The sequence below is a fragment of the Stegodyphus dumicola genome, chromosome X2, assembly GCF_044657685.1.
Source record: "Stegodyphus dumicola isolate Sdum_Otavi_A_Nest chromosome X2, ASM4465768v1".
In the NCBI taxonomy this organism is placed as follows: Eukaryota; Metazoa; Arthropoda; class Arachnida; order Araneae; family Eresidae; genus Stegodyphus; species Stegodyphus dumicola.
In genome coordinates this window covers 21,954,934-21,974,720 of record NC_140781.1, presented here as the reverse complement: position 1 = coordinate 21,974,720, position 19,787 = coordinate 21,954,934, and the positions used below count along the sequence as shown (strand labels likewise).

The 19,787-nt window shown below is 32.6% G+C and overlaps 1 protein-coding gene across 2 annotated transcripts in view; it reads left to right on the top strand.

The window, feature by feature from the left end:
- LOC118190690 (serine/threonine-protein kinase mig-15-like) overlaps positions 1-19,787 on the top strand; it is a 242,142-nt gene that overhangs the window by 158,557 nt on the left and 63,798 nt on the right. For both annotated transcript variants that reach the window (XM_085810039.1, XM_085810040.1), the window contains exon 21: positions 7,209-7,420. In XM_085810039.1, coding sequence (XP_085666165.1) covers positions 7,209-7,420 — 212 coding nt within the window. The remainder of the gene's footprint in view (positions 1-7,208; positions 7,421-19,787) is intronic.

Below are 19,787 nucleotides of genomic sequence, written 5' to 3'. Positions count from 1 at the left end.
AAGCAGTCTATGAGATGTGTGTTTAAGGAAGTAGTGAAGTGGAATTTGAAATCAAGTGTAAAATAAAATTCAGTAAGTATTAAAAGATTTGTTTCCTTGCAATTTTATAATAACTGAGTTACAAATTTTAAATAATGTTAACAAGCCCCTTCTTTTATGCCTTTCAGAAGTGTAGACAGTTAAGCACATGGAGATCAGAAATCAGAAGCAATAACATATTTCACTACAGTCAAAAGTCGTTAATTCGGACACCCATAATCCGGAATGATCTATAATCCAGATCTCAAAGCTACAAACTTTCTGCGCATGTGTTGCGTTGACGCATGCGCATAGGCGTTACGCATGCGCGTAAGACCTTTAAGGCTGTGCATAATACATTTACACATGCGCGTTTAATGTATAACGGACGGTATAAGCTAAAATTATCTAATTATCTATTTCAGTTAATGTTGTGATGCTAAAGCAAAGTTTAAAGTTTATAAAATTAAACATTTTAGTAATAGTAGCAATAAAAGCTCCCTGAGATAATACGTTGTGCAGACATTGAAGACAATAAAAGGTTTCGAACTTAACCAATATATTAAAAATATAATAAAGAATAAAAACACAGAAAATAAATTTAAACAATATCAGAGTCTTAGGAAAAATATAATATAACCATCATTCATCAAATAATATTTTTACCTGGTCTCCAAAAACACTGGCATTCAATACAAACAAAAATGTCCTAAACAGTAATTATGCGGCCTAAAAATGAAGTTGGCTACACATTCAAAAAGTCCATGATCAATGGTCGAGAAAACACCTGAAATTTAAATCGAGTTCTTGAAAGCACTCAAAACCGGCCTAACTCCGTTTGCATTAGTTGTACACGAGGAATCGCCGCTCACGTATTTTAAATGCCGCCTTTATTGAAGAACATGGATGCCGCCCACGGCAGTCACTCACATGGTAGCCTCTGTAACCAAGTAATTTATTCTGGAACAATCATCTTGTGGATATGAACCAAGGAACTTATTCCGGAACAATCATCTTGTGGACAGGTACCAAGGAACTTTATTCACCGGACTGCATGCATCCTTCTGAAGGGGCTGGAAACCGCACATCCGAGTGCCAGGAAAGCAGGAACTAGAAGGAGATTTGAGCCAGAGCGACGCGAGATACTTATAGCAGAAGTAGGCATGACGTCATCTCACGGCAACCAATCAGCTATCGTCACGAATCGGCTTTCCAGATGACATAACATCACGTTTCGTTTTTGCATCTCAATTAGGTTGAAACAGTCCGTTCTCAACGCAAACAGTGGCAGTAAGAAAAAGAAGTAAAAGTAACTACTATATTACATTAAAAATAAGAACTAAACTAAATAAACATTTCGAGGAGAGATGCTGCAGTAAAAGGTTTGCAGTAAGTTATATTTTCCAACATGTTGCAGATTGCGTTGCTCCTTAATCTTCGAATTGGATCCGGCTTATTATTTTTGACAGACTATTAGAGCAATTTTATAAAAGTAAGCTTGAACTTTCGATTATGTCAAACAGAATTTCTGATGCTGAAGCTCCCAAAGGATCTACAAAGCGAAAGTATGTTTCGATGTCCATTAAACAAAAAGTGGAATTGCTGTAAAAAATGGATAAAGGCATGAAGAAAGTGACAGAGAGGTTAGTGAAAACGAAAAATTTCGATTGACAAGTTGGTTGGTATTCTCGGCACAGCAATTACAGGACTTGAACAGCGGAACTTTGTAACTGAACAAGAAATTATGTCTGTTTATATAGAATTAAAGAGAAACTATTAGCACATAAAACAAAGCAACTTAAACAATGTACATTAAAAGAAATGTTTATTTAAGTAAACAAATAAATATTAAGCTTTTTTTTTTTTTTTTTGTAAATTTTGATACCCTTTAGATCGTAATTGTTCTTTATTTCATAAATTACGGTTTCACAATTTTTATTTTATAATTTCTGCATGCCATATTACCAGATTTAAACTGATGATCTATAATCCGGAAAAATCGATAATTCGGAATCGCCGAAACCCTGACGAGTCCAGATTAATGACTTTTGACTGTATCAAAATAAAAAGGTGCTGTAATTCGAAATGAATCAAACAGAGCATTAACTGCAGATGACTATGATTTTTGATTTAAAAGATGGCTCAGAAGCTGAAATCATCCCATAATTGAAAAAGTATTCCAAAAGTTAGCCATTGTTTATTGCACTTTTATCCTTCAGATTATTCCTGAAAGCTTAAATTTTTAAAGAGAGTATTTGAGAACGTATCCTGTTTCATTGTAATTATAAGGTTCATATATTTTTATGAGATAATTTGTGTACAGCAGACACTCTGAGGTAGTTGTATCCCTTCTAAAACATCACCAAAAATATTACAAGAAAATTATTGTATAGTGACTCTCGGATCCTCGTAATCATCCTGGATCAGAAATTTCATATCTTAACTGTGCTCCAAAATCAAGTTCTGAAATGAAACTTTTGCTAATAAGGGGTAAATTTTGAGTCATATTATAAAGCATCTTCACTGTGATTGTACAAATCTCAACAGATTTTTCTTTTTTTCTTTAATTAACACTTGTTGTTTTTGAAAATTCTTTCAGCATTTGATTTTGATCTTTCAAATTGTGTATAAAGAATTTGACGGAATTCTGTACTCTTTATGTTAGAATTCTCCTTTTCTATGACATATACTTAGGATTTCATTTTTAGAATTAAACTGTTTTAGGTGCATTTTTAAAAATGATTTCTTGCCATCTTTTGCATAAAATCCGAATAAACTGCATTGAGAATGAAATTTCAGAGTTTGTTCGAATATAAATAAGTAAGCACTAGAAAAATATAAACTTATTTTTTTGCTTATTTATTGTGCATTGAGATTGCAGTTATTTTGTTTGCTGGTAATAAAATTTTCTGACCTTATGGCTTTCTGGAATTGTAGCATTGTATTTCCTCGTGTGTTTGGGGGGGATATTGTTTTTTAGCTTTAAGGGTGGGAATGTTCCAGTTAAATATGACCCATATAATACTAAAATGATCATTTATAGGAAAGCGCAACATAAAATAAAACTGCCTCCTTAAAGGTTGAGAGGAAACAATGTTAAATATTGTCAGCAGAGAGGTGTAAGTACGGAATATACCGGAATGTCCTTGAAATATATTTTGGCTAAGTTTTTGAGCAGAAAAAGAACATCCTGTATTATTAATGCATGTCTGATATATTAGTGTATATTTCTTCCATTACTGTTATTTAATTATCATATATCGAGTTTTAGACTTTTTAAAATTTTATGTTTGAAAGTTATTTAAAACTTGTTGCATGTAGTTTACATGCAGTTATGTACATTCTGAGCATGCACTGGCTACAATATATTATTATTCAGTTATAATGCACATTCTGAATTAAATACAAATAAAATCCATGAATAAATATGCAGTTAGTGCTAAAGTGAATCCTTACATTAAAAAAATTCAGTCAATTCCAAATAAAATAAAATAAATAAACAATGATTTAAATAATTATAATATAATAATAATTAATAATGTAAATTATTGTATAAATAATTAATAATATAAAGAATAATAAAATAAATAATTTTTATAAAAAGATAAGTTAAAAATTTTTTATTGAAGAATGATGGATAAAGTGCTATCACAAACAATCAGTGTGAAACAAAACTGTTTACTGAAAAACCAAAAAGGAAAAGTTTCCCAGTAGTATTCCCACCCAGCAAAATGGATGGGATACCAGATGATGCCACAGTATTTTAAGCGCACCAGTGGCCAATTGGTAAAGTCACTGAACACTGGTAGTTTGGTCCGGGGTTCAATTCCTGGCAAACGTGCTGGTTGCATGAGTATTTTGGTGGTTTTCCGTGTAACATGTATGTGAGCCAGTTCCTCTTAGAAAGTCCTCCACAAAGGCAACCCTTCCATTGGCCAGATAGTGTTTGAGGGCTTTGACAAAACCTAGTAACTGTATCTTATGTCATAGTACTTGAAAGCTGTTTTTATCCACAGCAGTGTATTTTAATTATGCATTAATCTAAAATATGTAAGAGCTATTAAATCATCAGATAAAACTAAATCAAGTATACAACTGTTTCATATTGATTTCTAGAGTTATCTAAACAAAACAAACAGTGTATAAAGAGGATGCACCGATGTGTTTGAGAAAGAGAGAACTTTGTACACAGATTTAATTTACATTGGTAATTTGCATAACCAAATGAACATCTGCCAGATTAAATTGCTTAAAAATACATTTAAATTATTTATAGTATTTAACTATCAATTATAACATGAGTTCATCTTCATTATTTGTGTTCTTCAAACAAACCTCGGATTAACTGATGTTTTAAGCTGCCCATGGAGATCGTTCCCCATTTAAATGGGAGTTGATTGTAATTTTAAGTAATCAAAATTATTGATTTTTTCTGAAAACACGTTTTGTATTGAGGTTTTCTTCATTTTTTTAAAACTTTTTTTATAATAAATTTTGTTTCTCTTTCTATTTGTTTTCAAACATTCATAAAAATATTGAGTGAATGGAATATTAAATATGGACTTAGGTACATAACTACTAAGAAATATTGGTACATCTCATGTCCAAATTTGTGCTGGAATTAAAACTCATTATTTAATTAAATGTAATATTTGCTCAATGAAATCCATCATTTGTTTCAATTAAATCAGTGATGCTGAAAAATTCTATGCTATTTGACATGGTATGTGCATTGTAAAATCTGAGAATTATTTTAAAAAAAACTGAAGACTGGAGTCCCATTTTGTGTTTATTAATTTGCATTGCATTTGACATTTATGCAACTCCAAGACAGCCTACCACTGAGATTTGAATTCATTTCATGAACTTTCTCTTGAAATTAATGTTTGGGTTCACGTATTTGGTAGTGAAACAGAATGTTAAATTTATGGAGTACCAGATGATTGATCTTTCTAATATGTATTTATGAAGGTTAGAGAATTTTAAACTTCACTTTATGGAAAAAAATCAGTTGTTTGCCATACTTGCATATGAATCTTACCTTTTCAACCAACAGCTTTGAAAATATTGTATATGTAATAGACAGAAATGAGAGGAATTGTTCCAAACTAAAAGATGAGACAAAAGGAGAATTTTTTTCTTCAGAATTTTAAGTCAGTACATTATTTTAATTATATTTCATAGTATATTTATTGAAATAATAGTCTTGTAATGTATCTGAAACTACATTGCTACAAGTTGCTACAAGGAGATGTACACATACCTTCAGAATTTTGGTGAACTTTCTAATCACTTCGCTGCAGTAGATTAGTGTTGATTTTGTTCAGTTATTGAAAAAAAAAAAAGTGTGTTTAATTAACATATCCAGGCATTTTGATGAAAATAACATGTCTTATTTATTATATTGTTCTCCCAAAACAGGATTATTAAAGTAGCTGCTCTTGTTTTTGTGTTAAATTTAATTACAGTTTAAACAAAAAGTTTTCAGTTTAGAACAAAACTTCAGGTAGTATTTTTTTCCTGTAAATAATATGTATGGGGTTTTTCCCTTTTTTTTCTTTCTCCTCCTCCTTTTGGTCTTAATAATGTATAATATTTTGTTGTTATGTTTTCCTGCAAATATCAGGTGCCACATTAAGGTTCACATTTTAAATGATTCTAAAAAACAAATTACCATTGACTGATTAATAATGCCAATTTTGATCTTATGGTTCTGTTTATAGTACTTTATTTTTTAATTCCCAACCACTCACTTTTGGTTAAAGCTTCTTGTATTTATTTTCTTTTAGAAACTATTTGTTAGCTGTCTATATATATGTAACATTTTAAATTTAAATGATTAATGTGTTTTTGAAAGTTTAAAAGTTATCTTTTCATTGCTAATATGAAATAAATTGGTGCTACTTTGGTAGACGGTTGCACGGATTTTGGCGATTTTCTTTTGACGAGTAATACGACTTATGGTAGACCCATTGCTGGATAAGTTATTTATGGTAACCGATACTTTGTTGTCATTTTATTTAAAAAATAATGTGTTTTATTGTGCATAAATTCCGTATTTTAAATATTATATATGGCTTCTAAATATTAAAAGTCAATTTAATTTTGCATTTTTATTTGAAATAAAATTTTTATTGTTTATCATATTTTGTGAAATTTTATGTTGTGGATGATGCAATCAATGACATCACCTTACTTTAAAAGTAATTGGTTTTAATATGTATAAATTTAATCTAATGTTTTAAACATTATTTATGGCTGTTAAATATTAAAATACGATTTAATTTTGCATTTTTTAAAATAATGATTTCATTATGTATGAATTTTTAAATATTTTTAATTCTAGGCATGATATCATAAGCTCTCCGATTGGTTATAGAATATTTGTGCATTAACGAGCTGTAATCAGCTCCCTCATTGGTTACTGACAATTTGTGCATTTCTGCGCCGTTTTAAAATTTAATTCATATCTTCGAATTCCTTCAAAGATGTTATCTAAATTATGATTCCGATTTTTTTTGTGGTACTTATCAATAAACAACAGGTTAAATCACTCAAAAAATGTAAGTGCATATTTTTCTTTTATTTTATAATTGTATTCAATTTTTGTTAAAAAAATTAATACACTATTTTCAAAAATTGCTGAGATAATTATTGTCCATATGTTTTAATGTTAATTATATTCTATATAACGTATTTTAAGGTATTTGGATTTAATAATATTCTAATTCTTTTAAATGTTGGTATGATGGTTTTTAATTCAATATTTAATTTGAGTAATATTTGAATCTAATTAAACGTTGGCGTAATGTTTTTATTCTCTTCTTTGCTATATGAAAGTAATAATAACCTTACTTTAGTATTTTATACTCATAATAAATGTATTTCTTTACACTTGCCTGCCATCTTAAAAAAACGACATTTTCAACAAAAATTAATCCATTACTTTTAACGATATTTATTTTTTAAAAAAAATTTTGAATACTTTACTATGCGTAAAAACAGCATTTTTCAAGATGGCTGACGTTTGTAAAAATGGCGCCAACAATTGCGCCAAAGTAAATCACCAAAAATCCGTGCAACCGTCTACCAAAGTAGTACCAATAAATTAATCACACTTTATGAAAAAATAATAATAGTAGCATAAAAGCACTGTATTTCATATTATGAAAGTAGTAATTTTGTTTTAGGTGTAAACCTTTTAATTGGCACTGAAAATGGTCTCATGCTTCTTGATAGAAGTGGTCAGGGTAAAGTTTACCAGTTGATATCACGAAGGCGATTTCAGCAAATGGAAGTATTGGAAGGTCAAAATATATTAGTTTCAATCTCGGGGAAGAAATCCCGTGTACGTGTGTACTATTTATCATGGCTAAAGAGTAAGATACTGCGCTCTGATGGGGTAAGATTATAATTTAGTTTTCTTCAGTCATGAAATTTTTTGTTTTTGTTTTTCTTTGTGCATATCATACACTGAAACTTTTATGAGTTGTTACGTAACTGAAAAAGAGATTTTTGGTGAGTTATGTGGTGACTGTGAACTTAGTGATAGAAAACTGAAAGCTAGGAAATCTGAAGGTTTAAATTTTGAAAAATAGATTTTTTAATATCATGGCCTTTATTTTTATGCTAAGTAACATAAAAATAAGCACTTAGTGTGATTGAAATTATTACCAATTTTTTTTTTAAATGTGTGTTAGAAAGCCTTGGTTTGCAGTTCAATTTTAATCAATACATTTTAGCCATCTTTAATAATTTTATCGATGCATTTAAGCCATCTATGTAACTTTAAAAGTTATTTATGTGCCATTGTGAACTCGGAGAAATCAAGGAATTTCTCCGTGACTTCTAAAACATGTTTATATGTTGGACTGTGAAGTTCGTTTTAGCAGTTTCTTTCTTGTTTATTAGGAATGCTTACACATTATAAACTCTGCACTGCGCTAAATTTCTTTTTCACTTTTTATTCATGCAATAACAAAACCACGAACTACTGTAGGCTGTTACCTCATATTTTGAATTCCCGTTTTGGAAATGTGTATACAAACCAGTTTCCCATAGATGATACTCCACAAAGGCATCCCTCCCCCAAAGCAGATAGCCCTCAAGGCTTTGCCGTAATTAAGTAAAATAAAAAATAGAATAACTCATTTTGGAAATGGCTGACAGAGATACTATATCTTATTAGTAAATGTTGTTAAAGGAAATTTTATTGGCGGGAAAGAAATTATGTTGGCTTAAAACCAATCTTTTTTTGCATTATCAAGTTAGAGTGGTTTTTTCTCCATAGCAGTAGGCCTAGGTGTAACACTTTTGACACCTTAGGCAATGAGTATAATTTGACACCCTGTATGAATTGGACATTTTCATAATTCGAAACAAATATATCTGCATTTAGTTGTTTCTTATCAGAACAACTTAGGTGACACCCTTTGAAAAATTGGCGCTTTAGGCAGTTCTCTTTGTTTTCTGTGCTTGGAGCTGAGCCTGCTTAGCATAATACATTTGTTCTGATAAAATCTTAAGAAGCATCGTGTTATCCAGAAGCATTTTTTTAGAGTTAAGGTAGAAGATTCCGCTTCTGAGTAGACCAATATAAATTTTGTGTATCTTCAGTAAGTCTACTGTTATCAATATTATTGCGTGCTGGGATATATTTATACAAATCTGAACTGCAAAAGGATGAAGATATTCTTAGAATCTGTAACTAAGATAAGACAGTATGTGGACTGGTGGGTGTTGCCTCTTCAAAATACCTGCCTTTGCATTCTGTACACTGTTTTCAGCTCTATTTTATTTTCTAGGATGCAGATGGAAGACCATATTTGCAAAATCATTTTAAAGTAGTTGACGTGTCTTCACTTTCTACATCTGTGTTAGACTTTTTTCCTCTGATTTCTGGGATTTTGTAATAATTTATTACTTCAAAGCATGCATTATTTACTGAGTGATACACAATTTTGCACTGTAGAGAAAGTTATTCCTAAATAAGCAATTTCAGTCTTTTCTCTCTAGTTATTTGTTTCAGTTGAACTTATTTTTTTAAATATTTCTCCTGCCTCTTCCGAATCCCTGGTCTGTAATGCTGTTGCTTAAACATAAAAAGGAAACAAAATTTATGTTTATATATAAGGTTGGGAATTCATATGCTTCCATATTACTACTGTCAACTCCCGATTGACCGGCTCTCCACACATGCACACACACACACACCAAAAAAAAAAAGGCACTCAGAAAAAATTTATTGCAAGAATATCAGCAGACATATTTGTGAGAGAGAGAATAGTTGCTGATATGACACTTCATTTGTCGACTTTTCAGGCTTATTCTTCCCTTCTCCCTTTTCCCTTTTCAACGTGGTTTTAAAAACTTGACTGCAGTTTCTAAAACTTGCTCAGGTGCTTCATGGAAAACTTTGGTTTTTGCTTTTCATTGACAATTGTTGTGAATTACTGTAATCAGCATTGCTTGCAACATGTCATAAAGAAAAGAGAGGAAGTGTGTTGTTCTTTCCATACATCAGAAACTTGAAGTGATAAGTAGAGTAGAGAATGAATCAAGCATGAAATCAGTACTTTTGCAGCACAGATTTAGCAAGCAGACTGTTCCTGATTTATTGAAGAAAAAGGATCAACTTGCACAGTTGGCATGAGCATCTATTTCTGCTGTGGGAATGAAGGAAAGCAAAGCAATGAAAAAGTCAGCTTACGAGGACATTGTTAAAGCTGTGCTGGAAGGGTTTAGTCAGCAGGGAGCACAGAGAAACCCAATAAATAGACTGATTGATGCAAAAAAAGCTAAGTATTTTTTCCCAGCAGTTAGGACCAGAGGAGAATTCTGTGCATCCTCAGGATGGTTTACGTCTTTCAAATAGCGCCATGGTATTCAAAAACTCGGAAGTGCACAGTGAACTTTTGAGTGGTGATCAGAATGCAGCAAAAGATGTGCAACGGTTTTAAAAACTTGATTGGGGCTGAAAATTAGAGCAAATATAGAATGTTAATGAATCAGAATTAATTTGGAAAAACTTACCAACATAAACTCTTGTATCCAAAAAAGAAAAGAATGCTTCTGCTCACAAGATTAGTAAATCTTGTGTCACAATAATGACATGCTCTAATATGGCAGGAAACCACAAATTGAAACTGGTTCTCATTGGAAAGGCGTAGAAAACCAATGTCTTTTAAAGGCACTTGCACACCCAACTGACTGTTGGACTATTTCAATCAGAAAAAGGGGTGGTTGAATAGAATCATACTTCAGCAATGTTTTGATGCAAAATTCGTACTTCAGGTGACAAACTTTTTTAAAATCATAGAGCTTCCCTGAAAGACCAGTGTTAGCACACCCAACTGACCGTTGCACTATTTCAATCAGAAAAAGGGGTGGTTGAATAGAATCATACTTCAGCAGTGTTTTGATGCAAAATTCGTACTTCAGGTGACTAACTTTTTTAAAATCATAGAGCTTCCCTGAAAGACCAGTGTTAGTTTTAGTCAACACACCATTCCACACTAGTGAATTGACATTAAAATCAAGGGATGGACAATTTTTTGTGAAGTACTTGCCATCTAGTGTGAGAGGCAGCCCTAATAGAGCCAATGGAACCAAACTAAAACTAAAACTAAACTAGGTATAAAAGTTATGTTGCCAAATAACATTAGGAAATTCTGACAATAGAATTAAATATTTAACATGCTACTTGGCAATAAGTAAAATTATTACTCTGGCTAATTTTGAAAGGCAGCCTACCTATGGTATGTCACCCACAGCTATACCAGAGCTGCTGGTGAGTTGCTGCCCTTAACCTAGCGATCAACTTTAGATATGTAAATTAAAACCAAATAACAGTTTATTTACCCATTCCTGGTGGATTATCAAATAAAATGAAAATATACAGCACAAAACTTAATGAATAAGCTTTTGATAATGAGTTGCAAAAATTGATACTTTTTGCCTTGTTGAGTATTAAAATTTAGAAAAGCAGGTTTCTTTTAAATGCTGCCCCAGCTTGTTTTTTCATACACTGACACTTAAAGTAACGTACCAACTTGCTCAGCAACAGTGAAAATTATGACCTTCTATAAATGCAATTCATGCTAACCTTCTCCAAGGCAGCACGGGACATTCACTTTGATAGGCACAAGTTACAGTTAACCTAGTTACAGTTTTATACATTTTTCAACTGCTCTTAATTTTGTATTACCTCTTAATTTTGTATTACCATCTGGTCTGAGGGAATATATGTGACATGAATCAAGAGAACATAAAACAGAATTTAGACTGTTTGTGGAATTTTAAATTAATTCTCATAAGATAAATATTTTTTTTATTCTGTTCATAGTTATTGGATTGTATTTTGTAGTTAACATATAAAAGTATTTAGTTACTGATGCTTACATTGAAAACTAGTTTATTTTGTTTGGTCTGGAAAATCATAGACTTGATTGGTGCAAAAAAAGCTAAGTATTTTTTCCCAGCAGTTAGGACCAGAGGAGAATTCTGTGCATCCTCAGGATGGTTTACGTCTTTCAAATAGTGCCATGGTATTCGAAAACTCAAAGTGCACAGTGAACTTTTGAGTGGTGATCAGAATGCAGCAAAAGACGTGCAGTGATTTTAAAAACTTGATTGAGGCTGGAAATTAGAGCAAATATACAATGTTAATGAATCAGAATTAATTTGGAAAAACTTGCCAACATAAACTCTTGTATCCAAAACAGAAAAGAATGCTTCTGCTCACAAGATTAGTAAATCTTGTGTCACAATAATGACATGCTCTAATGTGGCAGGAAACCACAAATTGAAACTGGTTCTCATTGGAAAGGCGTAGAAAACCAATGTCTTTTAAAGGCACTTGCACACCCAACTGACTGTTGGACTATTTCAATCAGAAAAAGGGGTGGTTGAATAGAATCATACTTCAGCAATGTTTTGATGCAAAATTCGTACTTCAGGTGACAAACTTTTTTAAAATCATAGAGCTTCCCTGAAAGACCAGTGTTAGCACACCCAACTGACCGTTGCACTATTTCAATCAGAAAAAGGGGTGGTTGAATAGAATCATACTTCAGCAGTGTTTTGATGCAAAATTCGTACTTCAGGTGACTAACTTTTTTAAAATCATAGAGCTTCCCTGAAAGACCAGTGTTAGTTTTAGTCAACACACCATTCCACACTAGTGAATTGACATTAAAATCAAGGGATGGACAATTTTTTGTGAAGTACTTGCCATCTAGTGTGAGAGGCAGTCCTAATAGAGCCAATGGAACCAAACTAAAACTAAAACTAAACTAGGTATAAAAGTTATGTTGCCAAATAACATTAGGAAATTCTGACAATAGAATTAAATATTTAACATGCTACTTGGCAATAAGTAAAATTATTACTCTGGCTAATTTTGAAAGGCAGCCTACCTATGGTATGTCACCCACAGCTATACCAGAGCTGCTGGTGAGTTGCTGCCCTTAACCTAGCGATCAACTTTAGATATGTAAATTAAAACCAAATAACAGTTTATTTACCCATTCCTGGTGGATTATCAAATAAAATGAAAATATACAGCACAAAACTTAATGAATAAGCTTTTGATAATGAGTTGCAAAAATTGATACTTTTTGCCTTGTTGAGTATTAAAATTTAGAAAAGCAGGTTTCTTTTAAATGCTGCCCCAGCTTGTTTTTTCATACACTGACACTTAAAGTAACGTACCAACTTGCTCAGCAACAGTGAAAATTATGACCTTCTATAAATGCAATTCATGCTAACCTTCTCCAAGGCAGCACGGGACATTCACTTTGATAGGCACAAGTTACAGTTAACCTAGTTACAGTTTTATACATTTTTCAACTGCTCTTAATTTTGTATTACCTCTTAATTTTGTATTACCATCTGGTCTGAGGGAATATATGTGACATGAATCAAGAGAACATAAAACAGAATTTAGACTGTTTGTGGAATTTTAAATTAATTCTCATAAGATAAATATTTTTTTTATTCTGTTCATAGTTATTGGATTGTATTTTGTAGTTAACATATAAAAGTATTTAGTTACTGATGCTTACATTGAAAACTAGTTTATTTTGTTTGGTCTGGAAAATCATAGACTTGATTGGTGCAAAAAAAGCTAAGCTCTGGTCCTAACTGCTTCCCAGCAGTTAGGACCAGAGGAGAATTCTGTGCATCCTCAGGATGGTTTACGTCTTTCAAATAGTGCCATGGTATTCGAAAACTCAAAGTGCACAGTGAACTTTTGAGTGGTGATCAGAATGCAGCAAAAGACGTGCAGTGATTTTAAAAACTTGATTGAGGCTGGAAATTAGAGCAAATATACAATGTTAATGAATCAGAATTAATTTGGAAAAACTTGCCAACATAAACTCTTGTATCCAAAACAGAAAAGAATGCTTCTGCTCACAAGATTAGTAAATCTTGTGTCACAATAATGACATGCTCTAATGTGGCAGGAAACCACAAATTGAAACTGGTTCTCATTGGAAAGGCGTAGAAAACCAATGTCTTTTAAAGGCACTTGCACACCCAACTGACTGTTGGACTATTTCAATCAGAAAAAGGGGTGGTTGAATAGAATCATACTTCAGCAATGTTTTGATGCAAAATTCGTACTTCAGGTGACAAACTTTTTTAAAATCATAGAGCTTCCCTGAAAGACCAGTGTTAGCACACCCAACTGACCGTTGCACTATTTCAATCAGAAAAAGGGGTGGTTGAATAGAATCATACTTCAGCAGTGTTTTGATGCAAAATTCGTACTTCAGGTGACTAACTTTTTTAAAATCATAGAGCTTCCCTGAAAGACCAGTGTTAGTTTTAGTCAACACACCATTCCACACTAGTGAATTGACATTAAAATCAAGGGATGGACAATTTTTTGTGAAGTACTTGCCATCTAGTGTGAGAGGCAGTCCTAATAGAGCCAATGGAACCAAACTAAAACTAAAACTAAACTAGGTATAAAAGTTATGTTGCCAAATAACATTAGGAAATTCTGACAATAGAATTAAATATTTAACATGCTACTTGGCAATAAGTAAAATTATTACTCTGGCTAATTTTGAAAGGCAGCCTACCTATGGTATGTCACCCACAGCTATACCAGAGCTGCTGGTGAGTTGCTGCCCTTAACCTAGCGATCAACTTTAGATATGCAAATTAAAACCAAATAACAGTTTATTTACCCATTCCTGGTGGATTATCAAATAAAATGAAAATATACAGCACAAAACTTAATGAATAAGCTTTTGATAATGAGTTGCAAAAATTGATACTTTTTGCCTTGTTGAGTATTAAAATTTAGAAAAGCAGGTTTCTTTTAAATGCTGCCCCAGCTTGTTTTTTCATACACTGACACTTAAAGTAACGTACCAACTTGCTCAGCAACAGTGAAAATTATGACCTTCTATAAATGCAATTCATGCTAACCTTCTCCAAGGCAGCACGGGACATTCACTTTGATAGGCACAAGTTACAGTTAACCTAGTTACAGTTTTATACATTTTTCAACTGCTCTTAATTTTGTATTACCTCTTAATTTTGTATTACCATCTGGTCTGAGGGAATATATGTGACATGAATCAAGAGAACATAAAACAGAATTTAGACTGTTTGTGGAATTTTAAATTAATTCTCATAAGATAAATATTTTTTTTATTCTGTTCATAGTTATTGGATTGTATTTTGTAGTTAACATATAAAAGTATTTAGTTACTGATGCTTACATTGAAAACTAGTTTATTTTGTTTGGTCTGGAAAATCATAGACTTGATTGGTGCAAAAAAAGCTAAGTATTTTTTCCCAGCAGTTAGGACCAGAGGAGAATTCTGTGCATCCTCAGGATGGTTTACGTCTTTCAAATAGTGCCATGGTATTCGAAAACTCAAAGTGCACAGTGAACTTTTGAGTGGTGATCAGAATGCAGCAAAAGACGTGCAGTGATTTTAAAAACTTGATTGAGGCTGGAAATTAGAGCAAATATACAATGTTAATGAATCAGAATTAATTTGGAAAAACTTGCCAACATAAACTCTTGTATCCAAAACAGAAAAGAATGCTTCTGCTCACAAGATTAGTAAATCTTGTGTCACAATAATGACATGCTCTAATGTGGCAGGAAACCACAAATTGAAACTGGTTCTCATTGGAAAGGCGTAGAAAACCAATGTCTTTTAAAGGCACTTGCACACCCAACTGACTGTTGGACTATTTCAATCAGAAAAAGGGGTGGTTGAATAGAATCATACTTCAGCAATGTTTTGATGCAAAATTCGTACTTCAGGTGACAAACTTTTTTAAAATCATAGAGCTTCCCTGAAAGACCAGTGTTAGCACACCCAACTGACCGTTGCACTATTTCAATCAGAAAAAGGGGTGGTTGAATAGAATCATACTTCAGCAGTGTTTTGATGCAAAATTCGTACTTCAGGTGACTAACTTTTTTAAAATCATAGAGCTTCCCTGAAAGACCAGTGTTAGTTTTAGTCAACACATCATTCCACACTAGTGAATTGACATTAAAATAAAGGGATGGACAATTTTTTGTGAAGTACTTGCCATCTAGTGTGAGAGGCAGCCCTAATAGTGCCAATGGAACCAAACTAAAACTAAAACTAAACTAGGTATAAAAGTTATGTTGCCAAATAACATTAGGAAATTCTGACAATAGAATTAAATATTTAACATGCTACTTGGCAATAAGTAAAATTATTACTCTGGCTAATTTTGAAAGGCAGCCTACCTATGGTATGTCACCCACAGCTATACCAGAGCTGCTGGTGAGTTGCTGCTCTTAACCTGGCGATCAACTTTAGATATGCAAATTAAAACCAAATAACAGTTTATTTACCCATTCCTGGTGGATTATCAAATAAAATGAAAATATACAGCACAAAACTTAATGAATAAGCTTTTGATAATGAGTTGCAAAAATTGATACTTTTTGCCTTGTTGAGTATTAAAATTTAGAAAAGCAGGTTTCTTTTAAATGCTGCCCCAGCTTGTTTTTTCATACACTGACACTTAAAGTAATGTACCAACTTGCTCAGCAACAGTGAAAATTATGACCTTCTATAAATGCAATTCATGCTAACCTTCTCCAAGGCAGCACGGGACATTCACTTTGATAGGCACAAGTTACAGTTAACCTAGTTACAGTTTTATACACTTTTCAACTGCTCTTAATTTTGTATTACCTCTTAATTTTGTATTACCATCTGGTCTGAGGGAATATATGTGACATGAATCAAGAGAACATAAAACAGAATTTAGACTGTTTGTGGAATTTTAAATTAATTCTCATAAGATAAATATATTTTTTATTCTGTTCATAGTTATTGGATTGTATTTTGTAGTTAACATATAAAAGTATTTAGTTACTGATGCTTACATTGAAAACTAGTTTATTTTGTTTGGTCTGGAAAATCATAGACTTGATTGGTGCAAAAAAAGCTAAGTATTTTTTCCCAGCAGTTAGGACCAGAGGAGAATTCTGTGCATCCTCAGGATGGTTTACGTCTTTCAAATAGTGCCATGGTATTCGAAAACTCAAAGTGCACAGTGAACTTTTGAGTGGTGATCAGAATGCAGCAAAAGACGTGCAGTGATTTTAAAAACTTGATTGAGGCTGGAAATTAGAGCAAATATACAATGTTAATGAATCAGAATTAATTTGGAAAAACTTGCCAACATAAACTCTTGTATCCAAAACAGAAAAGAATGCTTCTGCTCACAAGATTAGTAAATCTTGTGTCACAATAATGACATGCTCTAATGTGGCAGGAAACCACAAATTGAAACTGGTTCTCATTGGAAAGGCAAAGAAAACCAATGTCTTTTAAAAGCACTTGCACACCCAACTGACCGTTGCACTATTTCAATCAGAAAAAGGGGTGGTTGAATAGAATCATTTTTAGGGTTCCCATTGAAGTTGTATTTCAATGGGAACCCTAAAAAAGAAACAATTTTAGAATAAAAATGTAATTACTATAATCATAGAATCAGGATGATAGGGCAATCTGCATTTTTCACAAGTAATAGAAAACACATTGTATAGTTCCTCATATATTAAAATTTTGTTAGGTTGGTCACATGTGCGTAATTTTTATACCTTGGTAATGCCAGTTTGTATTGTTGTCAGTTTGCCATTGAATGCCAAACTCTTGAACTATTCTATCCCGTTTTGAATGAAAAATTTACGTATAACTACCCTATAAAATTGTCTACATTTAAACTTGTATTGCATTCTTATATTAAATGTAGTATCTGTAAATTGTATTTTTATATTAATCAGATTAAAATAAGTAAGCAGTTTATTTTATTTAACAGGTATGTTCATAATTCTTTTCTGTAGAATATTAAGAAAAGTAATTTTTAAAATATCCTTCTTACATGAGATATTTATTACCTGAAGTGTAATTAAGTTGATTTTTTAGTGGAAAAATTAGTTTATATATGCATAAATATTCACTTATAATCAAAATATGCATAAATATTCACTTATAATCTTAATGTAAATCATTGATCTGGATTAGATTAGCACAATTTTGGATTTTATTTTGTAATGCAGAAGCTCTTGTTAAGTCAGTATTAATAGAAGTAAGTTTGTTGAAAAAATTGACGCAAATGATAGTTCAAAAACATCATATTTAAATAAATGGAATGCCTTCCTAAAATTGAATTTTGATGTTGTTTACCACTGAGACTAATACACTGTTGACCATTAAAATTTCAACACCAGGAAGGAATGATCTGACGAATGTCAAAATCACACAAAAGGAAGAAGAGGTTTGGATATGCAAATGATTAGCATTTCAGCACATTTAGACGATGCAGGAGGGAAAACGACGTCAGAAGCACTGCAAAAAAGAAAAGTTGTGTAGTGGATTTCTCATTCGGAAAGTGCTTTGTAAGGACGGCATTTGCTGAGAATATCGTGTTATGCCTCGAATAATAATAATAAATGCTTACCAGCAAGTGTCGGAATTTAATAGAGGCAGGATTGTTGCCTATCGAGAGTCTGGATTATTGTTCCATTATATCGCCCGTTGCACTGGTTGACATTCAACCACTGTCATGTGAATATGAAATCAATGTGTTGCTGAGGATCACACTGACCAGCATGCAAAATCTCAATGTCCTCCGATGACTAATGCATGAGAGGACAGACATATTGTGAGGTCAGCCCTTAAAAACCGTACAATCACATCATGGATCATTAGTCAAGAAATGGGCATGTTTGTAGTACTCGCATTATCTGCTAGGGTGCGTCGACATTAGCTGCAGTGTGGATTATCAGCACAGTAATCATTACTTGGGCTTCCCTTGACACGGCAACTTTGGTGAACCGAACAACAATGCTGGGTAGAGGAGTGACACAATGTTATCTTTTCAGACGAGTCCCAGTTCTGCATTCAGTATTCTATGACCGTATGTTCAGTATTCTAATGATCAATGTAGTTATAATGACTGTATACTTGTCTGGAACTCCAAGGATACCGCACATCGCCTCCTTGCATCCGGTTTGGTATAAGGACCATGCACCTGGTCTAAGGGTTTGCGCAGCCATTGGGTGTGTGACACGAACATCTCTAGTTCAGATCGACGATAATTTGAACACAGATTGGTACATTTCTGATATCTTATGTCCGGTGGTTGTGCCTTATCTTCAAAGCCTGCCAAATGCCATTTTCCGTCAAGATAATGCAAGACCACATGTTGCACCTCCTGTTATGACCTTCATTGATACACAGAGTATTTGATTGCTGCCCTGCCCTGCACGTTCTTCAGAACTGTCACCCACTGAAAACATCTGGTCATCGGTATCTGAGAGATTGGCTCGCCACATCTAATACAGTTGATGAAGTGTGACATGAACTTGAAGCAGCATGCAATGAGTTGCCCATTCTGTCATCCAAGCCCAGTTCACCTCCATGCCTAACCGGGTAAGGGCTGTTTTAGCTGCCAGGGGTAGCAGCTGTTTCTACTATTTTCACACTCCTTTAAACCCCCAAACTGCTTACAAATTGAACCCTTTTGTTTTCATGTCATACTGTTTACATACAATAAATATCTTTTTTGTATTTGGTTTCTTTCATGGTGTTGCAATTTTAATGGTAATCTGAATGCAGATCGTTACATTTCTGATATCTTGCATCCAGTGGTTATGCCCTATCTTCAGTGTATTTTCATTTTTTCATTAGAAATATGTTTTTATGGCAAGCATTCAAAAAAAAAAAAAAATATCAAAAAACATATATTTTCGATGGAGTTTTTTATATCTAAATAGTATACACATAAAATTTACAATTTCTTGTTGTATATCTCTAATACCTGTGATTAAGCATTCAAATTAAAACTATTGCAATTAAACTGCACATGAGACACAAAAAGGAAAATAAAAATACAAGGTAGGGAAACACAAAAAGCTTACTATGGCTATCACCCCAGAAGTTCACTCACCTCTTAATATAAAAAAACAATAAGCATTTCAATTTGATTACTCCATAGTGGATCAGTTGTTTCAGATAGTTTCGCTTATTTTTAGCATTTATATTATAGAATGTAAGCTATTGTAAATGGAAAATGTTACTTATATGGAAATTAGAGCACTTAGTGTGACAGAAAAAAATTGAGCAGAATTTCAGTGATATGGTAAAAATAAAGTAAGGCATATGTTTTTATGACAAATGAAATTTGTTATAAATCAATGTAGATATAATGCATTTGTGAGAATTTTTTTTATTCTACAGAATATG